This window comes from Cucumis melo, chromosome 8, assembly GCF_025177605.1.
Source record: "Cucumis melo cultivar AY chromosome 8, USDA_Cmelo_AY_1.0, whole genome shotgun sequence".
In the NCBI taxonomy this organism is placed as follows: domain Eukaryota; kingdom Viridiplantae; phylum Streptophyta; class Magnoliopsida; order Cucurbitales; family Cucurbitaceae; genus Cucumis; species Cucumis melo.
The window spans coordinates 5,496,155-5,523,379 of NC_066864.1; the positions used below are offsets into that span (position 1 = coordinate 5,496,155).

The 27,225-nt window shown below is 35.2% G+C and overlaps 5 protein-coding genes across 9 annotated transcripts; 3 read left to right on the forward strand and 2 right to left on the reverse strand.

Moving 5' to 3' along the window:
* The first annotated feature begins 1,516 nt into the window (after positions 1-1,516).
* Positions 1,517-5,078, forward strand: LOC103485027 (serine/threonine/tyrosine-protein kinase HT1). The gene is made up of 6 exons (XM_008442464.3): positions 1,517-1,956; positions 2,271-2,403; positions 3,061-3,256; positions 3,579-3,700; positions 3,794-3,949; positions 4,608-5,078. Exons 1-6 carry the CDS (start codon positions 1,583-1,585, stop codon positions 4,929-4,931), a joined length of 1,305 nt encoding a protein of 434 aa, XP_008440686.2. The 5' UTR covers positions 1,517-1,582; the 3' UTR covers positions 4,932-5,078.
* A 1,483-nt stretch (positions 5,079-6,561) lies between these two features.
* On the forward strand, positions 6,562-10,956 carry LOC103485031 (G-box-binding factor 1). Of its 5 annotated transcripts, none has more exons than XM_051088894.1 (12): positions 6,562-6,919; positions 7,865-8,023; positions 8,106-8,153; positions 8,296-8,385; positions 8,496-8,585; positions 8,781-8,953; positions 9,037-9,094; positions 9,195-9,243; positions 9,322-9,548; positions 9,751-9,828; positions 10,327-10,452; positions 10,544-10,956. In XM_051088894.1, exons 2-12 carry the CDS (start codon positions 7,964-7,966, stop codon positions 10,643-10,645), a joined length of 1,101 nt encoding a protein of 366 aa, XP_050944851.1. In that variant the 5' UTR covers positions 6,562-6,919; positions 7,865-7,963; the 3' UTR covers positions 10,646-10,956. The 5 variants fall into 5 exon arrangements, with proteins under 5 accessions (XP_050944851.1, XP_008440691.2, XP_008440693.2 ...); XM_008442469.3 differs by having other exon boundaries at positions 7,883-8,023; XM_008442470.3 differs by lacking the exon at positions 6,562-6,919 and adding an exon at positions 6,956-7,580 and having other exon boundaries at positions 7,883-8,023.
* On the reverse strand, positions 10,871-15,536 carry LOC103485030 (HVA22-like protein k). Its single transcript, XM_008442467.3, has 8 exons — positions 15,240-15,536; positions 14,697-14,755; positions 14,350-14,447; positions 13,306-13,357; positions 12,893-12,956; positions 11,510-11,605; positions 11,275-11,347; positions 10,871-11,193 (listed from the first exon to the last, which is right to left on the reverse strand). The coding sequence occupies exons 1-8, from the start codon at positions 15,270-15,272 to the stop codon at positions 11,090-11,092; spliced, it is 579 nt and encodes a 192-aa protein (XP_008440689.2). The 5' UTR covers positions 15,273-15,536; the 3' UTR covers positions 10,871-11,089.
* Positions 15,537-18,103: 2,567 nt separating this feature from the next.
* On the forward strand, positions 18,104-20,839 carry LOC103485029 (vicilin-like seed storage protein At2g18540). Its single transcript, XM_008442466.3, has 5 exons — positions 18,104-18,449; positions 18,541-18,716; positions 18,816-18,896; positions 19,041-19,364; positions 19,441-20,839. Exons 1-5 carry the CDS (start codon positions 18,137-18,139, stop codon positions 20,602-20,604), a joined length of 2,058 nt encoding a protein of 685 aa, XP_008440688.2. The 5' UTR covers positions 18,104-18,136; the 3' UTR covers positions 20,605-20,839.
* A 1,581-nt stretch (positions 20,840-22,420) lies between these two features.
* LOC103485028 (zinc finger protein GAI-ASSOCIATED FACTOR 1-like) lies at positions 22,421-25,233 on the reverse strand. Its single transcript, XM_008442465.3, has 4 exons — positions 24,709-25,233; positions 24,220-24,616; positions 23,891-24,123; positions 22,421-23,363 (listed from the first exon to the last, which is right to left on the reverse strand). Exons 1-4 carry the CDS (start codon positions 24,830-24,832, stop codon positions 22,594-22,596), a joined length of 1,524 nt encoding a protein of 507 aa, XP_008440687.1. The 5' UTR covers positions 24,833-25,233; the 3' UTR covers positions 22,421-22,593.
* Between the last annotated feature and the right edge of the window lie 1,992 nt (positions 25,234-27,225).

The following is a 27,225-nucleotide window of genomic DNA, read 5'->3' on the forward strand; positions in this document are numbered from 1 at the left end:
AACAAATTCTATTTTAAAAAATAAGTGATAGAAACATTCCATTGTAAGAATTTGGGAAATGGAAGAGTATTGAGATCAGATGTCCACATCTCAATGCTAGCTATTGGGCTTTCGGCCTGTCATGGAGTTCGAGTTCAGGTATGCCCTGTTGATGGGGCCTTTAACTTTGACCCATCAGATATACCATAGATTAGACAGAAATATGGAAATAAAAATATAATTTTAGTTTTATGAAAAAAAAAAAAAAGATTGAAGTATACAGAAATAAAATGAAAGTAATTTGGAATGTTTATTTATTAATTATTCTAATCAATCGTGATCCAATAGAGCATAAATCCAAAACAAATTAGTGCGTGGTGAATAGGATAAAGTTGCATCCCAAAACAATATTGTCAATGCCAAAAATAAGCAAATCTTACAAACAATGTCAAAATAACCGTATTAACACTAAAACCCGATTAGTGAGAAAAATGCCAAATACGAATACTATCTCAGCTTGTATTATAACATTATGGAGAGGGATTCGACTTCCAATTTCTATTAACGAAAGATCGTGTCTATGCTAACTAAGTAATTATACTCCAAATTGGCTACATTTCTTTCTTTCAATAGTATATCCAAGTCAAACTTGATCACATAAATGTGTGTCAAAATCATATATATTCTCTCTTATCACAATCACTTCGTAGATTTAGGTTGGTATAGTTATAAGTTGTAATTAACTACGAATCGATCCAAAAAATGACTAAAAAATATAAATTTTATAGCTTATCAACTATTAATTACAAACTTATTTATCTCATTCTTCTATTGATTGACTTTAACTTGGTCAATTAATTCATTTTTTCGAACACTGTTCATTGGTGATATATATAATTAAATTTGTTTTCAATTACCAGCTTAAGCTTTTGGGTGAATTGACAATTTAATATACACAATGAAATTCTTAAACTTTTATCTACTTACGATCTTATTTATTACCCTAACACAATCTCTTAAAAATTTATCAACGTAACACAAACATATTTAAAAAATTAAAAAGATTATCAAAGTTTTTCGACTCAAGGATTTTGTGGAGTGGAAAGAAATTTATATAGACTTTTGACTTATTTGGGATTAGTTGAATAATTGAAAATAAACACAAAGTAGATATATTGTCACGTTTATATTTAGGATTCATTAAAACGATTTAGAGGCATAGGAACGACAAGTCGTGTCTCCCACTCCTCGATTACGGAGGGCCCACCGTACGGACTCCTTCGACAAAAGACATCAAAAAAATTTTTATAGCCACAATCTTGTACATCTCATTCTTTTGGACACCACGTGAGTGTACCAATCACCACCGGAGATTCGAATCACTTGGAACGTGGCAAAACCTGAACAATTCAATGAATGCAGCGCCGTCGCAACCTAATTAATCAGCACAAGCAAACAAAAGCAACAAAAAAAAAAAAAAAAAAAAACTTTTAATCATTTGATTAATTCCGAAATTTATTGGTTTCACAAGGATGTACGTCTCGGATTTTTGGGTTTCGTTTTTTCCCTCTCTTTTGGCTTTGCCTCCTCCACAGTTTTTAAAATGAAGGATATTCGATTAAAAAGCCTGATTAATTGTGATTATGGGGTTTCTCAATCTTTTGTTTTGTTTCTACTTTTCGTGTTTCACGTTCTTCATTTTCTGATTACCTTTCATTTCCCAATGGAATGGACTCAAACAACAGTGAAACTAGAAAACGGGGGGGCTGCTCCAAAAATGGCGGACCATTCCGATGAACAACACTCCTTCAGAACAATTACCACTGCTTTCATTCCGTTCATTGGAGACGATGATTCTGATGATTCGGGTTCTGAGTTCGTCTTCATCATCGAACCCACTTTGCTCATTGACCCTCATTGTTTGAAGATTGGTGAAGTTATTGGGGAAGGTTCATGCTCCATTGTCTATGAAGGATTGTGGGTTTTTTCGTCTCTCTTTCCTCCTCTGGGTTTTTCTTTTTTCTTGTTGGGTTTCTCACATTGTGCCATATGATTTCATTTCCGGTCTTCCATTCTAAATCCGACCGTGTTTTGAATTGTTCTTGGGTGTAATTCATGCGTGGGAAAAATCTTTGATTGTTTTTAATCATTGGGTTTTCCATGGATGAAATGTGTTAGTATCTATTTATTCTATACGACTATTCGAAATGTTGTGGTTTTGTTTTGTTCATAATGCAATGCAATGGGGCCAATGCAAGTTAGATAAGATACGGTTTTTTGATATTGTATAGGTATAATTATCAGCCTGTCGCCGTGAAGATTATACAGCCAATTAGAGCATCAGCTATAAGTCCTGAAAAGAAGGAGAGATTTCAGAGGGAGGTTACGTTGCTAGCTAGACTGAATCATGAGAACATTATTAAGGTGATTCCTTTTGCTAAAATGTATATAATTCACTGTAGCTTGCTCGCTATTTAATACTTATGAAGATTCAAGCTAGCGATGACAAATTGTAATGCAACTGTGTCTTTTAGTCTTTCATGTTTGTAAACTGAATGCCATGAATGTATTGCTTTTGCGGGAAAGGCAAGATAGTGAAGAAAAAAAAGTGTATCTATGAATTTCTTGGTCAATCTCAATCTTTCCTTGTTGAGCGTGCACTTATTGCTTGACTTTAACATTCTTATGTAATAGATTAGAGTTAAATTAAGCAAGGAAAACTTATACAAGAGGCTTTTGACTCTCCTTTAATAGATGCGAACAGACGTATGTAAATGGAACCAAGTTACATGTCTAAAAATGGAGACGATGGTTATAAGTCCATGTTAATTAGTGGATATACATTTAAATTGAGCTTTTTGTGATGTGATAATATTCATTTAAATTGAGGTCATCGATATAGAGAATTTTTGTTCCCCCTTTTCTCATTTAAATATAGTTCCACCTCGTAAACACAAAAGCTCGTTAACTAGCTTGAGTTTGCTTTTTGTCTTTTTTCTTATTACTGTGCTAGGCAAGCATTCAGACCTTAAATGTCCATTCATTCCTTGAGTTGTTGATATCATATTCTACTTAAAACAGTTCATTGGTGCTTCCATAGAGCCAACATTGATGATAATCACTGAGCTTATGAGAGGTGGAACGCTCCAGAAGTACCTATGGAGCATCCGGCCAGAGACCCCAGATTTGAAGTTTTCCTTAAGTATTGCTCTAGATCTATCGCGAGTAATGACATACTTGCATTCAAATGGCATCATTTATCGCGATTTAAAGCCAAGTACGTTGTTTCTCATCTTCATTAACTCTCCCATCTTCCTGTTCATAGTCCCCATAAGCCTTTTTTCTTTAAATAACCTAGTAGTTTGGTCCTAACCTTGCATTATAATCGTAGTGCTCATCCCCACTAGTTTTCGAGCAACATGCTTGCTCCAAACCCAGCTCTTAAGACATAACAAAAAATTCTTGAAGTCGTTAAAATTTCAACTGAGGCACTTGAAATATGATGTTGATTCTATTTCCAGAGATCTTTGAGTCCTTGCGATTGGACATGGAGATATAAACATCATAAGTTTTTGTAAACAGTCTTCATGTTTACTCAGGCAATCTACTGCTGACAGAAGACAAGCAACGGGTTAAGCTGGCAAACTTTGGGTTGGCTAGAGAGGAAATATCTGGTGAAATGACTACTGAGGCTGGTACTTACCGTTGGATGGCCCCTGAGGTAACCTTTTTATTTTATTTTATTTTATCTTTTATGGTTTGATGAAAGTTTATCACTAGTGTTATATGGTTAATGTATCTATTTTCTCGTCAGTTATTTAGCATAGATCCATTGCCTGTTGGATGTAAGAAATGCTACGATCACAAGGCAGATGTCTACAGCTTCTCAATAATTCTTTGGGAATTGCTGACAAACAAGACTCCATTCAAAGGCAGAAATGACATAATGGTTGCATATGCTGTATCCAAGGTTTGATTTTGACATTTGACATTTATCTTCTAATGTGGCTGATATACTACATAAAAGTATGTTCAGTTATGCAATTCTTCTGCAATGTATGGTTCAACTAGAAGTTATATGCAAGAAAGTTTCAGAAATAAATAACAGACAGTAAACCTGTTGAGAAATCCTGAGAATGAACTGAATTTTAGGTTTCTTTTAAAACTCGAGACATACTTAGAGGTGTTTGGAGAGGAGTTGGATGGGTAAAGTGGAGTTTACTTGTTTGGCTCCTTAAACAACTGTGGGCCTTAGACTTCTCGAACACCAATTCTATGATTTATTAACCCCTTACACTATGACTATATGATTAAACGCCTCCTCAAACTACTTCACTCATTGCCTCCAAATGACCCGTTTGATATATTTTAGAACACAGACACAAAAAAAAAAAAAAAAAAGGAAAAAAAAGAAAAAAAACATCATTCCAGCAAACTCTAAGATAAGTTTGAGAAAACAGCACAATTATGAACTAGGACATGGGTGGGGGAATCATATATAAATTCTACTATTCATCATCGATTCCTTTTTCCAAATCTAACTAAAACCAAAACATTTTCTCTGTTGTTGTTTATCAATTGAGCTAAATTCTCCGATGACATTGATGATCTACAATTTCTTCATTCAGAACATAAGACCAAGTCTTGAGGAAATCCCAGAAGATATGGCCCCTCTATTGCAGTCATGTTGGGCTGAGGATCCCAATAGCCGTCCAGAATTTACAGAAGTCACAGATTCTCTTAGTAATCTCCTTCAATCATTTGTCTTAAAAGAATCTTCACTTCCTAACATGGATGACAAAACAGAGGAGGAGGAGGAGGAGGAGGAGGAGAAGGTCAAGTGTACATCAAACACATCATTTTCTCAGAGAAAGAGAGAGCCAAAGGCTGGAAGACATAGAAACTCTTCATTCTGCCTTAAATGCTGCAACAACTCCTGCTTGTCTGATTAACTGACATATTTTGGCAAATAGATGTAAATGATTGGCTAAATTTCAGGATGTGGTTTGTTACCCAGATTCAGTTTTGTAAGACACAGTGTAGATAAAGGATAGACAAAAGAAGAATAGGGAGGAAGATATATAGCAGCTTTTGATCAACATGAGGCTTTTCTTTGCTTTCTTTCGAAATAGTTTTTGAGTCTATTTTGCAAATCAATAGCTGAGTTTGTTGAGCCGTGTTGATTTGTTTTTTGTTTTTATTGATTTTTAGGTTAGAGTAAAATTGCTAGCATTTAGTTGGATCATAAAACATGTCTGTTTGACTACGAGATTATCATACTTTCTATCGTCCATGTTAATAATAATAAAAAAAAAACGTGGCTTTTCAAGGGAAAAAGAAATAATCAATGATCACATATGTGGAAAGTCCCACTTAATAGTTAATTTATTTTATATAGATCATATAGTAAGCACTTTTAATAAATTATCATTTTAATCGCCGATAATTGATAAAGACGAAAGCAAAACTACTAGAATTTAAGAAATTAGGTCGTTAATGTGATAATTATACAACACTTACAAATAAAATAGTCGAATTATTAGTATATTTATGATTGAAATAGTTTTTTAAAGTGTTATCATAAGAGATAGTGGACATTTTTTTCTAATATTTGATGACACTGTGTTAGATTCTTCAAATATTACGCAACTACTTCATATTTAATATGAACATAGACATTTTTATTTAATTTTCTGTGTAATCAACTTACGAACAAGTTTAAATAATATTTGATAATTGCATAGCCAACATGAATTCTACCATGTGAACATGAACTTCTATCATACTATTTTTCTTTTTTGTAACCTAAATTATTTTAATTTAATGTGTTTACATGGACATGAAAATAGTTCAACTTGGAATCTAAATAAATACCGTCACTAAGAACTTTAAGCATTAAAAGGTACTTTTGGTCATGCCTCGCCTGTTATGTGAAATCAATTTTCAATCTATTTTTTAACCATTTCAATATCAGTTTTACGATTAAGCAGATTTGGTGGCTGCTACCTACTGGTGAAAACATTATTTATATTCTAAGAGTACAGGACAAATTATTTATTGCAAATTTCAGGTTTCCTTGGTTTCGTAATATAAATATCCAATACTTAAAAATAAATAAAATCATAATACAGTTTGACTTTTCTAAACCTCATTTGTGTTTATTGTTGTAAATTGCAAGTAAGTTTTGCTTTTTTCATGGTCTTAAAAATATTCCTACCTTTTCCATAGTTAATCTATTTTAAAAGCATTATTCCAATGTCCTAATTAAACTCAAATATCCATATATTTTAATTGTTCGTCTAATTAAAATTTGAACCTTAAATTTTATGATGATTATTATTATTAATATATTTAAAATATGAAATATGTAGAAATAAAATCGTGAAGATTAATGTAAGGGGAAAAAGTGTAGAATATTTAAGGTTATCCATTAGCTGTCATGATGAGTCACCGAAGTTTGGCTTCGTCACAAATCTGATCCAGTAAAACGTGGACAGCTGGAAGGATCTTTTTCGCACGTGTCAATTGGCGAAAACCCTAACCCGAAGCCGTCGATTAAACTTAACCCAGGTTATCCTATAACGACACCGTCACACCCGATCCCTTTCACTCCGTTTTACCACGCGCAGCCTTCTTCGTTGGCAGAGGTGGTTCCACTGGTGGCGCCACCCTCTTCTTCCGCCGTAATCTGCATCCTTACCCTTCCCCCCGCCGCCGCCGGTCGACAACTGCCACACTCGCCTTCACACACAGACTTACTAGGTTTTTGTGAAGCTCGTGGTCTCTTTTCTGAGCCGCAGAGATTGGATTTGGATTTCTAGAGGTCCAGAATCCACAATTCTCAACCGTTGATCTTCCAGTCAACAACCTACATACAGACACGCCTTCCACCTGGACTTCCACATCATTCCTCTCAAAGCTTCTTGCGCCATGAAAGCAGGTCTCTCTCTCTCTCTCTCTCTCTCTCTCTCTCTCTCTCTCTCTCTAGAGTTATAGTTTCTTCCTACACAGACACGTATTGTATTGGAACATTTGGTCGTATTTGGTCTTAATTTTTTGTTTCGTTTGTTAATGCCTTCTTATCTACTTGTCTTTTATATTCGAATTGAACTTGATTGTTCTTGGGATGCGAAATTATCTCGGCCGTCATGTGGTTTCTGGACTCAATTCAACTTCTTTTTCTTACCAATCCAAGTGTTTTTCGTTTCACTAATCCCTTTTTTACTTGATGACGACTTTAATTTCCCCCTCGATATGTGGCCATCAGTGTTTAATTCGACGATTTATGGAGTCCGCCGCTGCAATTTTATTACCTATTCTACTTTTACGGAAATTTTTTGTTTTGCTCGAATGATTTTATCCATATGTTTTGGGATTGCAGTGGATTGGAAGCTGTGTTCTTATAGGTAGGTGTAGTTATTATATGTTAGATTTCCGATTTGGGATGTAAATTACATACGTAGAAATATGATCGATCGCATAAGTATTCGGCGTCTGTCCTGGAACCTACGATTAGGGATTTGGAAGAACTGAACTCTGAGACAGAATGGCATTAATTTCTATGATTAGAGGAAGTTATTCATGATAAAGCGTCTACAGGGGTGAGTGAAACTATTTGAATGCTCAGTAATTCCAGGAAATAGATCCTTATTTAGAAATCTGGTGTCTAATATTATGATTCGCTTTGCTGCTATCTAAATAGATATGGTTTATTTTCACTTTCGCGTTGTTGAATGATCTTCATCCTATTGCATCTTATTGACTTTGTTGATGGTCGTGTTCCGGTCCAACTATGAATTTGTTATTGCACGACGTACTTACGGAATGAAATTGTGCTGTTTTTTCCTAAATTAACAACTCGGAGTGTATCTCTCATTCATTGTAGTTGGTAACTGATTATCAGGTTGGTCGTAGAAATCATCAGGACACAGGACTGCTACTTGAAAATTGTTGAATTATAGTGGTTTGGTTTCAGCTTCGGTTGATGGGGACAGGGGAAGAGGGCACGCCTTCTAAAACTTCCAAACCTCCCTCTTCATCCCAGGTGATATGACCTTCCTTCCTTTTGCCTGTTTTCATTCCCAAGTTGTTCATATATTGATATTTTTTAAATTTGTTACGCGCAGGAAATAGCTCCAACACCTTCATATCCTGATTGGTCAAGCTCAGTGCAGGTCTATATGGTTTTTTGATTTCGCACTAATTGCTGTTTGAATTCATTAAACACCAAGAATAGTATAATTCAAACACTTCAAATAGTAACGAAGATGCGGATGAATCTGCTTGCTCAAAGTTTAGCCTCTTCTGTAACTGTAGGCTTATTATGGTGCTGGTGCTACTCCGCCTCCCTTCTTTGCATCTACTGTTGCTTCTCCAACTCCCCACCCTTACCTCTGGGGAGGTCAGGTAATTATAATTTTCTATTGTTCCATGAAGTTTTAAGGAGTTTGATATTTTCTAGAGAGGACAGGACAATAATGTTCCTATTTTCTTAATTTTATGTTAACACTTTTCAGCATCCTTTGATGTCACCTTATGGGACTCCACTACCTTATCCAGCTATATATCCTCCTGGGGGAGTTTATGCCCATCCCAATATTACTGTGGTAATCACCATTTTACATGATGGGCTAGTGGATTTTATTTATATCCAAATCAGTTTATCTTTTTTTCTTTATGGTTTCATCTTAATATCATTTGCTCTTTGCCTGATCATTCCTTCTTAAATACGCACATACTCATTAGACTAGAATAGAAGAACTAAGTTCATTCTTGATATACTTTTTTTTTTTTTTTTTAAGACTCCTGGCTCTGTACCAATCAATGCTGAATATGAAGGGAAATCCCCTGATGGAAAGGAAAGGGCCTCAAAAAAATCAAAGGGCATGTCAGGAAATACTGCTTCAGGTGGTGGTAGGACTGGGGAGAGTGGAAAGGTGGCTTCAAGTTCTGGAAATGATGGTGCTTCTCAAAGGTGTTTTAATTTGAGGCTTGGTGCAGGTTGTATTTTATTTTTAAATTAACCTTTATCTGATTAAGAATTTATGGTTTTTACAGTGCTGAAAGTGGTACCGAGGGCTCATCAGAAGGCAGTGATGAGAATGCTAACCAACAGGTACGGGCCTTTTTTTCTTAATGATCTTTCAATCATCGGACTGCTTCAACTACAATGATAGCCTCATACTAGTGATAGTATTCCCACCATTTCTTTTCAGGAAATTGCTGCAAATAAGAAAGGAAGCTTCAACCAGATGCTGGCAGATGGTATGATTTCAATTTTAATTTAAGTTACACTGCTCATATATGCTCCTATCAATGCTGTAATTGAATCGTAATTTTCAGGAGCCAATGCACAAAACAACACAGGTGGACCAAATGCCAAATCTTCAGTGACTGGGAAACCCATCGCCAACATTCCTGGAACTAATCTGAACATGGGAATGGATTTGTGGAATACCACCAATGCAGCTTCTGGGGCTGGAAAAGTGAGAGGAAATGCTGTCTCATCAGCTATTGTTTCTGTACCAATGGTTGGTCGTGATGGTATGATGCCTGAACAATGGGTTCAAGTATGAGCTACTCCCTGAAATAATCTCTCAACTTCTTTTTCATATTGATATTCTTTTTAAGTCCTTAAATTATAGGGGGAATGAATTTATTTATTTTGTTAAACCTTGTCTGATATGTTCACCGACATACCGCCCATAGCAGTTCACTTATTATTTTATACTCTTAATTTGTCATTAATTTACTGTATCCGTTGATTGGTAGGACGAACGCGAGCTAAAAAGACAGAAGAGGAAGCAGTCTAACCGGGAGTCTGCCAGGAGATCAAGATTACGCAAGCAGGTATGCATTCTCAGATATGTGATCTTTAACTTCCAATTTTGTTACAGTATTGTGTAGTCTATATTGAGCACGTCTTCTTGACTCAATTCTTTCCATCGACATTCATGGAAAAGTTATAGTATTTACAAGTAGAGGTCAGCTGTGCGGAATGCAATTATTTGGATCACAAAAATGTGGAAAAGTTGGTGTTTGTTTGTTTCTTTTTGACGTTTCACATTCCTGTCACTGGGAAGATTCCTACTTACATGTATTCCATTCTTTGAATGTCATAACAGAACTAGTGTGAAGTCAAACTAAATAATATAATACATGTCAAATTCTTAATAGAAGGATTATTCAGTACTAGTAGCAGTCGAAATAAAACGTTTTTGAGAAAATCTACAAGTTCGTCAGAGCTATCCATAAAAATCATAATGTACTATGTAGTGCGAACAAAAGGGGTTTCCTCCATTTATGAGCATCAGAATCAATGGGTTTGAATGCTGTTATCAATGACAGGCGGAGTGTGAAGAACTACAAGCGAGAGTGCAGACATTGAACAACGAAAACCGTACTCTTAGGGACGAGTTACAGAGGCTCTCCGAGGAATGTGAAAAGCTAACATCAGAAAATAGTTCCATCAAGGTCAAATATTCTCTTTCCATTTATGCCTATTATTAACACGATCAAATCCTCTCCTGATAGAGTGATTGAACTCTTTAATCTTTTGAAACAGGAAGAATTGACACGATTTTGTGGGCCAGAGGCATTAGCTAACTTCGAAAAAGGAACCGCTGCAGCACCTGCTCAATCTCGAGGCGGCGAAGGCAAAGATTAAGAACATCAATTCCACAACATTCAAAAGCGATGGATTCTGGACTGGGGGAGAGAAGAACCATATTAACTCAAATTTATGATCTTTGTCGTAGGAATATAGAAATTTATTTTTCTGACTAGTCTATACGCTTGACCCTGTTTCAACAACTGTAACATTATAAAAGGAAAAAATTTCTCACTTGGTTGCTCACTGCACCGTAGAATATGGACAGTACTACTGTAGGGATTGATTACAAATACTTGTAAGCTTTTCATTTCAATTGCCGAACTTATTTATCTACCGAGAGATAAAAAGTTCATATGTTTCCATTAGTTTTCTGTTTCGATTTGAAAGGACGAGAAACTGTTTGATGGACAATTTTTACAAGCAGCTACCTATCCAAGGAAATAGGGTTGATATTGTTATTAATTACATAAGCGAATAGAAATTGTGGGCAATAGCAAGTCAATCATCTATGTCGGACTCTGTATCTGAGTTTTGATCCTCAATTTGTAGGCTTCTTCCAGCTCCATTTGGTCTGGCTGATCCAAGCCTTGATGATCGTTCGTCTGTTCCAGTGATTCGAGAAAAGAAGTTAAATAACGTAGTTGTAAACAAACCAAAGAGCAAAATGTTCCTATTGTCTTCACCTGATCCCAATATTTTCATAACAATTGTTCTAAAATACTGAATCTCTGCTTGATGTCTGCTAATGGTTTTAACCTGCAGTTGAAAAACAACAAACCATTAAATGGAGGAGACTGTGAATACGAATCTTGAAACTCTATATATTATAGGTTGGATGATTCCAACCCATGGAAGAAGACATAATATTTCTGTGAGGATGAAACAGAGCCGTGATTGACTGTAAGATCGAAGAGCTACCATTTCATCAGAAACGGACCCTAAAATCCTATCCACTCTTGCTTGATGCTTCAGGAGGAAAGGACGCAGGTGGCTCGTGTATAGTTTTTTCGCCCCCTGGAAAAGAAAAGGCAACAATAAGTGCCTGAAAGCAACAGATGAATAGGGAGGGATGTAGTTCAGAGTACACTGAATCTGATGTTAAGGCCCTCATACTGTTTTAATTAAACTTTCAAGCAACCACCAAGGTCACAAACATCCCAGATATAACTACTTCCTGGATTCAGATTGTTAATGTGCCAAATAAGTACGATCACAACACAAATGTGTTTTTACTGCATTTTTAATAGAGGGTGAATAAAAGAAATAATAGAGCATGATAATAAATCATAAACGTTGATAGAAGAGACAGGAGGACGAACAACTGTATAGGCCACGTGTCTTTATTTGCAAATCACTTTATTTAACAAAAGCTCGCTCTAGGCAGTTGGGGTTTGGGAAGTGCTTGAGAAAATCCAGAATCCATTTGAACTGTTGTCCTAAATAACGTCAATACTGCTAGGTCGGAAACCCCATTGTTGGCTCGTCCTAAATTGGTGTGCATTAAATGCAAATATTGGCAGGAGTATTGTCTAGTGATTTTTCGGTTATTTGGAATACGTTCCTCGAATTAGTGCCCATCTATCTTGGTTTAAATTTATGGCCAGGTGTCGTTCAAAAGGTCTACCTCGGTTCTTAGCTGAAAAGAGATGGCAGGATCATCATTTTTTTCTGACTGTATATTGATTTTCCTGGAATATACTATATAGTTACATTCTGCTACGCCCCCAATTACCCAAGTTTATCATAGAAAGAGGAAGAAGGGTAAGAAAGACATTTCAACGTAGACAAAATGGTAGTTGGAACGGCCAGTGGTCCCGAGGGGCACGTGGCAGCAGCTAAGGGAGTATATATAGGAGGAGGTTTAGCTAGGGTTGGGCATGGGAATGTTAGGAATGTTTTGAATGGACATCTTGGTTCATTTGGGAGAGAGCAGCCCTCTTATTTGGCTGTAACCATTTTGTGGAAAACCTTTTGTATTGAATGTTCATTCCTGATATAAATCTATAAGTTCCAGATTGCCTCATACTGTTTTAGAGTATTACGTGATAAGTGTTCTTGTGCAGTGTTTGCTGTTATTTGTTTGTGTGTGTGTGTGCTGGAAATATTGTGACAGGAACCTCGGGTGCTAACACATTCCCCCCTTAATCAACTCCAGTTAGTGAATCCTTTTGCCCTTAGGTACTCCCACAAGATCTAACCCCTTTGTGGTTTTTTTAATTGTAACCGTGTGGTTAGTGATTAAAATCAGACTTTCGTTTCCTAGGGAAAGTCCGATCTAGAAATTCAGAAACCAATACTTACATCAGTTGCCGGTAGCTGGAGCCAAACAAGAAACGCAAACTTCAGATGATAGTACACTGGAAACCTGCATAAACACAGGAGATAAAAAATACTGATCAGTATCAGCATGGATATGCCTACTACTAGTACTTCATATTAAGGTCTAGACTATAACAAGATATAACGGCAATCTAATGAAGCTTACAACTTACAAAGTACAGAAATACAGCTCAATCTTTCTAATAACTATAGTTATTGCCATTATTTGTGGTTTAAAAGAAGAAACGTGTTTGAAGTTAACATGATTTAAAGTTATGCTAGCAATTCACAAGTACAAAATTTTAGCTCCTCATCAACAAGGCCTGCTTACACATACGATGAGGGGAAAAAAAGAAAAAAGGAAAACCAAATGTACAAGTGTTGAAGAATTATACCATGAAAGAAGTTTGTCCGAGAATGCTTCAACAAGGCTAAAAGATCCATAGGCTGTATTAATGCAAATACAGAAAAGATTAGTGCCTTTGATATCACACGAAGGTTACATTCATCAGAATTTCTTGAAAAGTAACAGATTTTGTGCAACAATTTAAGTATCTAAATCCACATCATTACTCCACCCCATAAAGTTAAGTGCTGGGGCATTAGACAGAAAATAGAGGCAAATGTTTAGTAGTCATATAAAATTACAAATTATTAAGGATAAAAAGTAAAAAGAAAACAAAACGACTTTACAACCTACCACGTCTGTGAAGTACAACAAGTATGAACAAGCCAGACTAAATTAGTTACATGTCATACATTTGTCAACTCTAAATAGATGTAAAATGATTAGTCTGCAATCTCCCCCAGCATTCCATCTTAAAAAATGTTATCATTTACTGTTATTCTTTAAATATCCATGGATTACAAACCCACAAAATTTTGTCCTTTTACTTTTTACTCATGCCCCAATGGAAACCATAACCTACAACTCCAAGAGGAGCATTAACTGGAAAATATCAAAACAAATAACCGAGCTTGCATATCTTTCCATGACACCATTGAGATGTTGAGAATCTCATGTCGGAAAAATCAAATAGACTAACACTCGATAGATGGGTTACCCAATTGGTTTTGAGATGGAACCTTACAATATCAAATATGGTATCAAGAGCTTATTGAGTCCAAACGTCCAAGATTGGTGAACCCTAGGAGGCACCATCTTGAGGGTGCATGTTAAGAATCCCAAGAAAAACCAAGAGCACTCACCCCTAATAAGATAGATGAGCTACTCCTCTTATTGCCAATTGATTTTAGATGAGCTACTCCTCTTATTGCCAATTGATTTTGAAATGGAACCCCGTACTATTAAGGAGACATGACATAAAAAACAATCCATTGTTTGAAATTTAAAACCGAAAAAGTTAAAAAGACATTCTTTTAAGAAGCTAAAGAACGAAAATCAACAAAGGAGAAAACTGAAAAGATATTTTGCCAACCTGCCCAATACAGAAGCCACTTCTGTTGCTCATTTTGATCTTTCTTCTCAATTGCCTTGAAGGTGGAATACACAGGTAAGACGATCCCTACGGAGCAGCTAAACAAGCCAAAAGACACAATGACAAACCAGTAAATAAGGGTCAGGAGACTCATACCATAGATACAGTTAACAATATCAAAATAGTTCAATTGAAACCACTCTCCTCATCTAAATTTCAGACTTGCATCTCCTACAAGTATATTTCTTAAAACAATAAAGCAGAACAATGAAGAATAAGTTGACCAAGCGCAAGTAAGAAAAGCGTTAAGACAAATAAGATTAAGTGTTAAAAGGAGTTTTTAATACCATGCCGTACGAACAACAACATTGGAACCAAGAGGATACAGGAGTAGCTGCAATCCAACCTGCATCAAAGATCCCGTATATCATATCTTTCCCACGTTCTCGGGTATATTGACTTCTCAAAGAACTATTAATACTACATTTGAGTATTCACCATAACCTTCTAAACATTGCACCAAATCATTCAAACGTCCATCCCTAACCTTAGCTCAACGGACGCTAATAAAAAGACGGTTAATCCCTTCACAACCCTACCCACTAAAACACATAGCTTCCTGCAATGGAGTTCAAGTGATTTTCCTCCTTGCCAAACAATAGTTGTCCCAATAAAATGAAATCCACATAGGAGATCGGTAAAAGTGAAACATATGGACACATCTTCCATCCAATCACTAACTGCACACTCTCTTAATCTAGAAGGCGTTAATCAAATTCTTCAAACGGTTTTCCTAAATTTGAGAACAATCAAAAGAGAAAGTGTGGAAGAAGATTAAACAGAAAGAGGTAATCGGAAAAGAAGATCGAATAAGGGAATTCAAATCGCACCTCGTTGGTAATTGCGGAGCCGAGAAGAGCCATTAATCGATTGGAACCAAAATCGCTGCTCAAATGTTCATCAAAACGAACGAGAAATTCATAAAAACAAAGTACGATTCCAAAATCCAAAGAAAAGAAGTTGGGGTTCAAGTCAAAAATTTAATGGATGCCGATCAGTAGAAAAACGTCAATAATTGATAGGCATTTCGCAGTTCCTTAATATAGAAATGGGGAAAATCCTCTCAAAAGAAAAAATATATATAAAATTACAATTTTATTTATTTATTTCTTTATTTTGTGATGAGGAGAAAGGAAATATCGGTTTAGTCCCTGCAGTTTTGGGTATATATGAACCATCAGTTTAGTAATTCTTCATTTAGTCTTCTGAGATTAGTTGGGCTAAGTTCAAAATTTTCGGTTTTTTTTCTTTTATATTGGGTTAGGATCGAAAAATTCAGTTCAGTCTAACCCAATCCAATTGATGATATATATTTAAATTTATTTCATATGTATTTTATTATTTATTAAGCAACTTTAGATTGCCATCTTCCTATTTAGTATTCACGATTTCATGTTGCTTATGTTCCTCTTTGCGTTTGCGTTACCATCTTACCTCCCCTCTCGTCTGTCGTTGTTATAGTCGGTTGGCTTCTCATCCTCTCTTTGGATCCTTTCTCCTTGCATTATCTTCCTATGTCGTCGTCGACGTTACCCTCTCCCTCTCGTCTTAGCTTCTCCTTCTCAGTGTTCGTCTCTATCAGCTTCTCGTTTTACTGTCTCCATCGGCATTCTCTCAGTCTACCTCTCGTACTTCAAGTTAGTGATTATTTATTTTGAGTATTTTTTCTACATTTAAAAGTTACTAGGTCCTTTTTAGTAGTTTTTATGTGTTTTGAGTTTTTTTTTTTTTTAAAGGAAAAGTTATATGGGGTTTGATGTCAATATTAGGGTTTTGAGAAAGAGGTCATAATTTGGTTGGGTTGAAGAAAATGAGGTAACAAAAAGGTTGGTTGAAACTTAAGGATTAAAATTTTATTTTAAAAAAACTATTATAGAAGACAACTCGTTAATCCAACTCATATATTTATAAGGGAACACTAGCTATTCACGTTGCCAACCAACACTAAAATATAGGTTGGATTTGATACTATCATATTAAAATATAGTTGAGTTTGAGTTTAATTTTTTTTTATTATTCTTAAGTTTTAAAAATCTTAAATTTTTTATAGTTGAATTTGAGTTTCATTTCGGCTTACATTTTAAAATAATATTTACTTTGGATTTCTATAAAAGGATTTAAAGCGTAAAATATTGAAACTCAATCACTAAATAAAACTAAGCTCAAAATTAGTAAAACAAATATAGTATTCTTACAACTACGAAGAAAACGAAAATTAGATTGAAAATCTACAAATAAAAATAAATTAATATAAATTTGAGGTTTTTTAAAAAACACCAGCAAAATATTAACATTGTATAAAATAATTTTGAAAACGGAAAAAGCTCACAAGTACACGATGGGAATACAAAAAATGTCTCAGTCAACACGCGATTAATTAACCACACGCGATTAATTAACCACACGCACGCGTGTAATTCTTATTCTAAACGATCATGATACGTGATTGTGTAAGAAATGGTATACGATCGTCTAGGGAATAATACACAATCATGTAGTTCTTTTTAACGATGGAAAAAATGCGTCATGTAATTATTTTTCTAAACGATCACGATAAGTGATCGTCTAGAAAATGATACACGATCGTGTAGTTTTTTTTAATGATGGAAAAAAATGATTCGTATAATTCTTCTTCTAAACGATTATAACAGTAATCGTGCAAGAAATGATACATGATCATCTAGAAAACGATACACAATCGTGTAGTACTTTTTAACGATAAGAAATTTTTTTCGTGTAATTCTTCTAAACGATCATAATACACGGTGTATCATCGACGATGAGAAAAATGTTTCGCATAATTCTTTGTCTAGACAATCATGATGCACGATTGTGTAGAAAATAATACACAATTGTGCAAAAAAATGCTTCAAATCTAAACGACCGTTTATATCATATCAAAGTGATATTTAAACGATCTTGATATTTTGAAAGAGAAGCTGTAAGAAAGGAGAATATGAACAAAGAAGTAAAGAAAAAGAAAGATGAATAAAAATAGGAAAGATAAAATATTGATTGTATTTTATGTACCTAAAAGAAGAAGAACGGAGGAGCAGAAGAAATCTAGAACAAAAAATAAAAATAGAAGAAGAAAGAGCCGAAGAAATATGGAAATTACAAAAAATAAGAAAGAAAAGTGACGAATTGTTTGCAATATTAAGAAAAAGTCTGAAATTTATGTAAAACTTTTACATCGGCTTTTTAATTTTGTTACATAGTCCGTGATGTTTTATTATTTTGATGAAAATTAACCAATAAAATTTTTAAAATACATATGGGGGGTTTTCTAAATAAGTATAATGAAACGTGTGAATACAAAACTTGCAACATCCAATATTATAATTCAAAGTAATGGCAGTAGATGATGTAAAGCAATCCCATATTATACTTATTTACAACTATTTAATATATTAGTTTTGAAGTCAAAACATTTAAAGATGAATTATAAACTTTGTATTAAAAGTACTTTTAACTTTTATTTGAAAATATAAAGAAATACTCTTAAAATAATATATATTCATTTTGCTATACTCCAACTTCCTTAATATAGAAATCTCAAAGATCCCAACAGCTTGGACTCCGTCAGCATCCACGTGTTCAATCTGCATGGCACGTGTCTATTTCAACCGCCACGTAGCCTCACTCCCTTTATCCTCCAACTCTCCTCTGTTATAAAATTATTGAATTTTTCGTTCAATGCTTCACCTCACGCACTCCCTTCCCAACAATGAAGAAACCCACAGCAATTTCAGTTTCAGGATCGCCATTTTCACTTTCCTTTCTTATCTCCATCTTCTTCCTTTTCTTCTCTCTTCCTGCATATGCCGATGACGGATGGTGGGAAGGAGACAGTCCTGTGGTGAAAAGAGCCAATGAAAGAATCCAACTTCTCAAAACAGAGTACGGTGACATCTCCGCCGTTGATTTCGACGATGGCTCTCGATTTGGACCTTACCATCTTCAGTTCATCACATTGGAACCCAATTCACTGTTTCTCCCTGTTCTTCTTCATTCTGATATGGTGTTCTATATCCACACTGGTATATGCTTTGTTGTGGAAAAATTAGAAAAACAGAACGAAATATGGAAGTTTGAATGACGAGATCTTTTTTCTTTTTTTGGTTGTTTTAGGGAGTGGGAGATTGAATTGGTTTGATGAAAATGATTTGAAGGAGGTGGATTTACGGCGGGGAGATCTTTATAGGCTTCATCCAGGCTCCATCTTTTACTTGCAGAGTAGCTTAGAGATCGAACGTGAAAAGCTTCGAATTTATGCTCTGTTTTCCAGCACAGATGAGGATTCATTCGTACGTTTAAATCAAAATTTATATCATTAAATCATTCAATGTTTGTAAATTGGTTTGAATATGTGATTGTAAGAATGAATTTGATGCATGTCATTGAAGAATCCTTCCATTGGAGCATACTCCCGCGTCACTGATCTGGTTCGTGGCTTCGGCAAAGAAGTTCTTCGTAAAGCTTTCATGGTATGAATTTGGCCAATCCAATTCATTGCCTAATTAGTTTAAAATTGTCAAATTGTCAAGTTTTCCGTATTAGAACTTGTCGATTCAATTGTTTTGTTTCGTTTTTGGATCATTTTATGAACGGTTGTGATAATGTGTCTAAAGGCCCCTGATGAAGTAATAGAGGAAATAATGACCGCGAAGAGGCCGCCGCTAATCGTCCACGCTGCTGCACCAACGCCGAGCATAAAGGCAAAGTCTTCGTCACCATGGGAATTTGAAGCTCGGTTATTGAAAGCTTTTCTAGGAGGGGACGCAAGTGGGATAGAATTCAACAAGAAGAAGAAGAAGAAGAAAGGCATATACAACGTTTATGAAGTAGACCCAGATTTTGAGAATTGCAATGGATGGAGTTTGACTGTAACCAAGAAAAACTCCCATCAATTGAAAGGCTCCAACATCGGCTTCCTCGTAGTCAACCTCACGGCGGTCAGTAATTAAATGTCGCTGATTAATGAAAAAACAGAGTGAACAAACAAATAAAAGAATTCATTTGCATTTGCAGGGTTCAATGATGGGTCCGCATTGGAATCCGAGGGCGTGGGAGATTGGGATTGTGACATCGGACGAGCCGGGGGTGGTTCATGTAGGGTGTTCGAGCACCTCGGCTAACAGTTCAAAATGCAAGAATTGGAGTTTTGTGGTAGAGAAAGGGGACATATTTGTAGTGCCAAGGTTCCATCCAATGGCGCAAATGTCATTCAACAATGGAACATTTGTATTTGTGGGATTTAGCACGACCAATGGACATAACATGCCACAGTTCTTTGTCGGGAGTAGCTCTGTTTTGCAACTTGTGGACAGGGAAGTATTGGCATGGTCGTTTGATGTGAATGTGACAACGGTTGATCGGTTATTGAAAGCTAGAGTTGAGTCGATTATATTGGAATGTACTTCATGTGCCGAAGAGGAAGTAAGGAAAATGGAAGAGGAAGCTGAGAGAGAGAGAGAGGAGGAAGAAGAAAGAAAGCGAGAAGAGGAGGAACGGAGGAAAAGGGAAGAAGAGGAACAGAGGAAGAGAGAAGAGGAAGAGGAGGAACGGAGGAAAAGGGAAGAAGAGGAACAGAGAAAGAGAGAAGAGGAAGAAGAGGAACGGAGGAAAAGGGAAGAAGAGGAACGGAGGAAAAGGGAAGAAGAGGAAGAAGCAGAGAGAGAGGAAGAGAGGAAGAGAGAAGAGGAAGAGAGGAAGAGAGAAGAGGAAGAAGCACAGAGAGAGGAAGAGAGGAGGAGGAGGAGAGAAGAGGAAGAGAAGAGAGAGAAAGAGAGAGAAGAGGAGGAACAGAGGAGGAGAGAAGAAGAAGAGCAACAGCAGGAGGAGGAAGAAGCACAAAGAGAGGAAGAGAGGAGGAGGAGGAGAGAAGAGGAAGAGAGAAAAAGAGAGGAAGAAGAGAGAGAGAAAGAGAGAGAAGAAGAGCAACAGCAGGAGGAGGAGGAAGCCAAAAGAGAGGAAGAAGAAGAGAGGAAGAGAGAGGAAGAAAGGGAGGCAAAGAGAGAGGAGGAGGAAGCTAGGGAGAGAGAGGAAGAGCATCAAAGAGAGAGAGGGAGGAGGCGGAGAGAGGCGGAGGAAAGACAGAGAAGACGGTGGGAGGAGGAAGAAGAAGAAGAAGAAGGAGAGGAGGAGGAGGAGGAGCAGCAGCCAGTGCTAAGAATTTTGTCACAATGGACTTGACAACAAAACGCAAAAAACACTCTCAATGTCCGATCCGTATCCTAATGAATAACAAAAGGGATAGAACAAAAAGATGTCACATTTTGTGTTAAACCGTTAAGTTTTCAAGCTTTGTCGTGTAATGAAGACCTTCGTGAACCACGTGTGGCCCTTTGTTTACTTTTAAGATTTTTTTTTTCTATGTAATTGGATGTGATGTGGAATTTCAAATTTCATGATTAAAGTAGTTGTTCAAGCAAGGTTTCGTTATTTTATGAAAATTACAACAAAATTTTCAATTGTCAGATCAAACTTTTGGAGGTGAAGTTTAATATGTAGACATTTTTATGTGTGGTTTTAGTTGGAAATAAAAAAATCACAATATTGTAATCCTTCCTGAGGATAGGAATTTTGTGTTTGGAAGCAATTAAATTTAATTGGCATAAGGTTTAAGGTGGTTGGTGGTGTGGGGGTAACAATAACAATTAACAACTAATTTCTTTGTTTACTACTTAATTAGGATTTATTGGATTTCATCTCTTATTTCTTTACAAAAGTTTTTATATTTTGCCGAGTCAAAGTTTTGAAAACTAATAAATAAACAAATGAACATGTTTTCGGAAACTTAAATGTCTTCAAGATTTATTAATGTTACCAAAAGATGCATACTTGTTTTCTGGTTTCTTGAGTTTTTATTTCAAAAAGAAAAAAGAAAACATATGCTTAAGCAGTTTGAAGAAAATGAACCATATTTTTAAAACCAAAATTATCCGATTTTTAGGTTGTGTTTGATAAACTTCGAAACCGTAAAGTCGTGTTTTATAACTATTTAATTTGTTTTGCTTTTTTCAAAATTAGGTGCGCTTTTCTTCATATTTTTACACTGCTTTTGATCTTTTCTTAAACATCGGTTATTTAAAACATTATAATCTCTTTTCTAATTTTAAAAACTTGGTTTGGATTTTATAAATATTAGTAAAAAAAACAACAGAAGTAAAGAAATTTATAATGAAAGAAGAGTGTGGGTCATCAATCACTCAGAAAGTAATTTTGAACTATATTGAAAACAACTTTTGTTGAAACAAAAATGGATATTCTGAAAAACAGTTTCTTCACCAATGAACTATCTATGACCTCAGTTTCTCGGAACCAAAAATAAAAATAGAATAACCAAAAACCGAATTGTTATTGAATAGAATGGACAATTTACTATCATCTAACTTGTCTTTGCATTTCTCAAATGAACCATGATTAAAAAAACAATTTTGCAATTTGTATTATTTGTATTGAAAGTGTAAATTATTTTAGTTTACCGAAAAAATAATAAGTGTAAAATAGTGAAAATTAATATGGATTTTGAAATAATGTTAATGGTAATTAGTTAAAGATTTCTATCGATCTCAATTTGATGGAACAAACAATTATAGCATAGCAGGGAAGTTGGTAAGATGAATGTTTATGGAGTCACTTTGCTGCCGAACGAAGTATTCTCACTTTGCTCGTTTAGAACGAAGTATTTTTTACTTTACTCGTCTTTGATAAAAGACAGATTATTATAATCACGTAACTCGTAGACTTAAAAGTAATCACGACAAGAAGCAATAAAGGATGCATGGATAAGGATTAGAAAGTGTTTAGGTGGCAGAGAAGAACGTGAAAATCAATAGAGAAAGGACCCCAAGGCCAGAAGACTAAAAAGCGGCTCTTCTCTTCATACAACTGTGTGAAAGAGACAAGTCCTGAAGTCTAATAACTTGCATAATTAAATCAACCTTAGTTTCCATTCATATTTTATCATCATGTTTAGAGGGTTAATCTCATCAACAAACACCCAATGTGTAATCTAATAACTTCTTATGTTACTTTGATTAATGAAAACATTCTTTTCTCAAATTACAACTTTACATCTTACCTTCCTCTCCCTATCTTTAATAATGGAAATGGAAGGCAACAACAAAAAATTCAATCCCAAAAAACTAACAAGTTTTAAATTATTACACCTTGCTTTCTTTAATTGTTTCTATTCATGTCTTTGCTTGATATGTCACCAGCTCCGTAGGATCCGGTCGTTGTGCCAACGTCCATGCCTCCGCCGATCGATGTGATTAGTGCAGCCAATCCTCTGTTGTTGGGGCTACCACCAGCTGCCATACCCAATCCAAGGAAATCGAGAGTAGTGTGTTTCGGAGCAAATAGTGAATGGTTGCCTCTCATTAGTTCTTTCAATCCAGAGTTTCCATCACAAGGGAGCCCAAGCCCGAGCCCTGCAGCGATTGAGATTCCATCTGGTTCAACTTGCCTTTGATTCCATGGAGAGCTCTCTTGTGGCGTAGCTGAAGAGGATGATGGTACTAAGCCTAAACCACGAAGGAGTGAGGCATTTGAAGCTGCTGCTCCCATTTGAGCAGCTTTTTGTAGTAACGCAGTGGCGGACATTGCAGGTTGTGGAGTTGGTGTGTACTGTCGGAGGTCTTGGCTAGCAGCCCCAAAAATTGATGCCCCATGGCTAGTTGAAAGACATAAAGAAATAGGCTCGGTGGACGTCGTTGGAGCATAGTCAGACGAGGGATCCGAACAAGCCATAACATGTATCATGTCAGTAAACGCGGGGGGTTGAGGAGGTTGCAGGCTTATGGATGTAGTAGTGGAAGCAAACAAGCTAGCAAATCGACTACTCGAACTGCTGTTGCTGCTAGGGCTCTTGCTGCTGCTGCAGCTACCACTCATGCCCGTTGTAACAGGTGCTTCTTCATTATACTGGGATGGATTCTCCGATTGATCTACAAAGAGAAACAAAATTTAACAGAAGGGAAAGGAAGGGAAAAGAAAGAAGAGTCACTAAGCTACATAAAATCAATGCTAAACATTAGGGGGAATTCTTTAAGAGAAAGGCAAAGAAGAAAAAAAGGAAGCAAAAAGAAAAGCAGAATCATCAATCATTTTTTTAAATCTAAAAAAGCTTTCTTTTCACCTCATGCCCATCTTTTAGCTTTTTCAACACTGAGGGATCTCTTTAACAAAAATTATGAATCTCATAGTTTGACAGTAAGTAATCCAGAAAAGTTCATTTTTAATTGCTCCCACTCAAATCATCCTCCAGTCCTATGTCATTAAATCCAACTGCACAGAAAATTTACACAGATGGAAACAAAGAAACAACAACAGACAAAACACAACACTACAATCCAAGGTTTCCACATACTGAGAAACAAACAAAGACATAAAATTTTTGTTCTGTTCATTTCATTGGACAAAATACAATACACGACAAAGGTAACTGAGGAACCAGAGCAGTTGTTGACCTTACCTTGACTTTGAATCGGCAAGAGAGGAGGAGATAGAACACAAGCTGATTGAGGAGGAGATGCAGCCGCCGGAGGTGACGGCGGCGGAGATAGCTTTGGATTTGGCTCCACCGGCTCCATCGCTTTCTGAGAAGAATCAGAAACCGGTTTGTCCACCAACGACTGAGGCTGAGCTTTTGCACTTTCCTCTGCCAATGCATCACAGAAAGCTCTATGGGTAATGAAGCTATCCCTTCTACAAAAAGTGGAAGAACCAAAAGGAAAAACTCAAATTAAAAAACAGAACATAAAAAACAGAGTAAAAATGAAGAAAAGGAGAGGAATTACGAACCTGGAAAAAAGAGTACCACAATCGCATTTGTATTCTCTGGTACCACAAATTTTGGAATGGGCTTTCCAATCAGACTGAACGGCGTATTTCTTCGAACATTTATCGCATTTCCACTTCTTCTCACCATGCTTTCTGCAAAAGTGCTTCTTAATCCCAGTCAAATCACCCAGAGCTCTAGAAGGATCGTGATGAACACAAGAAGTCTCAGGGCAAACATAGACCTTCTTCTTCACCTCATTACTAGACCTTTGCCGGAGCTTCCATGGAAGATTATGACCACGCCGATGAAGCTGCAGATTCTGATCTCTCTGAAACCCTTTGTTGCAAATCTCACAAACAAATCGATTTGTGGCCAAAAGGGTCTTCGGGGAGAGAGCAATCACTTCCGCATCTGGATCTGGCCAAAATCAAAGTTCCAATTGAACAGTCAAAACAAGAAGTTGTCAAAACACCCCAAGTTCAAAAAACCACAAAGCAATAAGATGGTACCTGGCATTCCGGGTAGATTTCTTTTTTTCTTAGCGGTGGATTTGGGCGGCGGATCGGTGTTTCCAAGGGAAGAGACAGTGGGTTCGCCGGAAACCGACGGGGAATTCTCTAAATCGGCTGGCATGAGTACGTATAGCAAAAATTAAAATTAAAATTAAAAATCAAGAGACTTGAAGAGGAAGATTCAGAGCATTTATCAGAAGAAAAAAAAAATCCTCTTTTTGCGATTGAGGGGGACAGCAAATTTCGTTGTTCTAGGGTTTTCTTTTGGGTTTGGTTCGCTCTCAATCTCCACCAGTCAAGTAACTTTAATTTACCCAAAAAGAAACAAAAAAGGCAATGATTAAAGAAAGAGCACCACCACCAGCAGAGAGTAGGGTGACGGAAAGCGGCGGCGGGGGAGGAGAAAGGAGAAATTTTGGGTAAGAGAGGAAAAAGAAAAGGAGAGATTCTAAGTCTGATTCAGCAGAGGGAGGAAGTAGCCGACTACGCGATGACTTTGCGTTTGGCTTTGCCTTTTCAATTGAGAAAAGAAAAAATTATAAATAAATAAATAAATAAATAATCTTTTAAAACAATATAATATAAATAAGAGTTTATAAATAAATTAATTGATTAATTAATTAGATAGGATTGGGACTTGTTGATCAAGTTTCCAATTTGGGACAGAGCCCACTTGTCGTTTCGTAACTTTGGCAATTTTCATGTACTCCCTCTACGAGGTAACAGTCGGCGGTGTTTAAAAGTATTTATGTTTTTAATCTCCTAAATTGTCTCACTTCCATTTTACTGTCTTTCATTGTTTTTTTCTTTGTAAACAAATAAAAATATATTCTTAATGTAAATTTATATGTTTAATTCACTTTTTAACCTGTTTAAATTTTATAAAGTTTTTACTTTTTATACACTTTATTCCTCCACTTATTACCTTAAACACCTACTAATAAATTTAGAACCAATAGACTTTGAAATTTTACAATCATTTTTCATAGAAAAAAGTGTTTGAATTTAATTAATTATTTGTCAAATGCTTCAAATTCAATTTTGTCCCATGTATGTATATAGATAGATACAGGTCATAGTATAATTTTGGTTGCTATTATTCAAAAGAGAAAAGGTTAGCATAGCTACCAATTTATCTCATTTTAGTTTGCATGATTTTAAAACATCTATTTTGGTTGGTTGTTTTTTACATGATTTTAGTTTGCATACGTTTAAGATATCAACTTGTGTTCTTGTACTTTTAGTTTTAGGATGTAACTATTTATTTCTCCTATTTTCCTATTTTGCTAATCATAACTTTGAGATGCAATTATGCAAAAAGTTAATTAATAATAAAGCATTTTGATGTCGGTATAATTTATAATTTTACAAATTATCAATAATTAAAAAAAAAAGTCATCAAAATATTAGGAAACTCAAATAATTTGACAAAAAGATAGATCTTTTAAACACTAAATTACTTTGCACAAATTATATAAAAATATAAATATGAGACATAAATTTTTAAATTTAAGTCAATGGGAATGTATTAAACATCTTTAAAAAGGGAATTCAAATAGGTCTATGGGTTTTCTTTTTTTTAAAATATAGAATTTGCATCTAACAAATCTATTAACTATTTAAAATGTTAAAAGCTAAATATAATATTATACATTAAATTTAGCTATACATCTAATAAATATTATTGGACATTTTTTAAAAATTAACGTACCAATTAAATAAAAAATTTGAAAATTAAAGCTTCAATTATTAGAGATAGAACAAATTGTTTGTTTAATATGACTGAATTTAAACATTCTAGTTTTTTTGGATTTGTAAGATCTAAAATTGAAAATTTATAGATCTTAGTGGCAAAAACTTTATAAATTTATTAATCGCAATTTAACTTAAAAGACTAACTCGTAATTTGATCTTCACTTAAATATATAATGCACTAATATATGATACGTGGATTAAGCTAGGTTAGTTAAAAATTTAAACTTCATTTAATTTTAGAATTTATTCTTCAAGACCCTTTTATTACATACTACTCTCTTTACTCTAATTTATTTTTATTTAAAAAAAATATTTGCTTAATTTTTTCTTATAGGTAAAAATTTGTTATTATTCACTAGTTAATCAATTTCGATAAAAATAATAATAATAATAATAATAATTTAAAGAGGCTAACTTTAAAATTTTGAAAATTTTAAGTTATCTTATGGTAAATAATTATTTTGTATATATGTATTTATTTACGATAAAATTCAACAATTATTAGTATTATTGTTAAGGTGAGGCATTATTGTTAATTAGATAGTGGAAGAGAGTGAGATTAAGTATGAAGGATGAGGTGGGAAATATATAGATAGAAAAAAGAGAAAGAAAGCATATATTATATTGGTGGAGGTGAAAGTAATGAAGGCAATTAAAAGAAAGAGTGACCATTGATGTCCATTCATATTTTATTCCACCGATAATATCCTTCAACCATCATTGAATGAACCTTCTTACCTTTCCTCCACACTAATTCCA

Bases quoted from the DNA above. Each gene is read 5' to 3' on its own strand.
- LOC103485031 (XM_051088894.1), top strand. From the start codon at position 7,964: ATGGGGACAGGGGAAGAGGGCACGCCTTCTAAAACTTCCAAACCTCCC. The intron at 9,244-9,321 runs GTATGATTTCAA...CGTAATTTTCAG, and splicing joins CAACCAGATGCTGGCAGATG to GAGCCAATGCACAAAACAAC. The intron at 9,829-10,326 runs GTATGCATTCTC...TATCAATGACAG, and splicing joins GATCAAGATTACGCAAGCAG to GCGGAGTGTGAAGAACTACA.
- LOC103485030 (XM_008442467.3), bottom strand. From the start codon at position 15,272: ATGGCTCTTCTCGGCTCCGCAATTACCAACGAG. The intron at 14,756-15,239 runs GTGCGATTTGAA...TCTTTGATGCAG, and splicing joins GCTCCGCAATTACCAACGAG to GTTGGATTGCAGCTACTCCT. The intron at 12,957-13,305 runs GTATAATTCTTC...GTGTTTATGCAG, and splicing joins TCGGACAAACTTCTTTCATG to GTTTCCAGTGTACTATCATC.
- LOC103485029 (XM_008442466.3), top strand. From the start codon at position 18,137: ATGAAGAAACCCACAGCAATTTCAGTTTCAGGATCGCCATTTTCACTT. The intron at 18,897-19,040 runs GTATGAATTTGG...ATGTGTCTAAAG, and splicing joins TTCTTCGTAAAGCTTTCATG to GCCCCTGATGAAGTAATAGA. The intron at 19,365-19,440 runs GTCAGTAATTAA...TTGCATTTGCAG, and splicing joins TCGTAGTCAACCTCACGGCG to GGTTCAATGATGGGTCCGCA.
- LOC103485028 (XM_008442465.3), bottom strand. From the start codon at position 24,832: ATGCCAGCCGATTTAGAGAATTCCCCGTCGGTTTCCGGCGAACCCACT. The intron at 24,124-24,219 runs GTTCGTAATTCC...CACTTTTTGTAG, and splicing joins TGTGGTACTCTTTTTTCCAG to AAGGGATAGCTTCATTACCC. The intron at 23,364-23,890 runs GTAAGGTCAACA...TTCTCTTTGTAG, and splicing joins CTTGCCGATTCAAAGTCAAG to ATCAATCGGAGAATCCATCC.
- LOC103485027 (XM_008442464.3), top strand. From the start codon at position 1,583: ATGAAGGATATTCGATTAAAAAGCCTGATTAATTGTGATTATGGGGTT. The intron at 1,957-2,270 runs GTGGGTTTTTTC...GATATTGTATAG, and splicing joins TCCATTGTCTATGAAGGATT to GTATAATTATCAGCCTGTCG. The intron at 3,257-3,578 runs GTACGTTGTTTC...ATGTTTACTCAG, and splicing joins TTATCGCGATTTAAAGCCAA to GCAATCTACTGCTGACAGAA.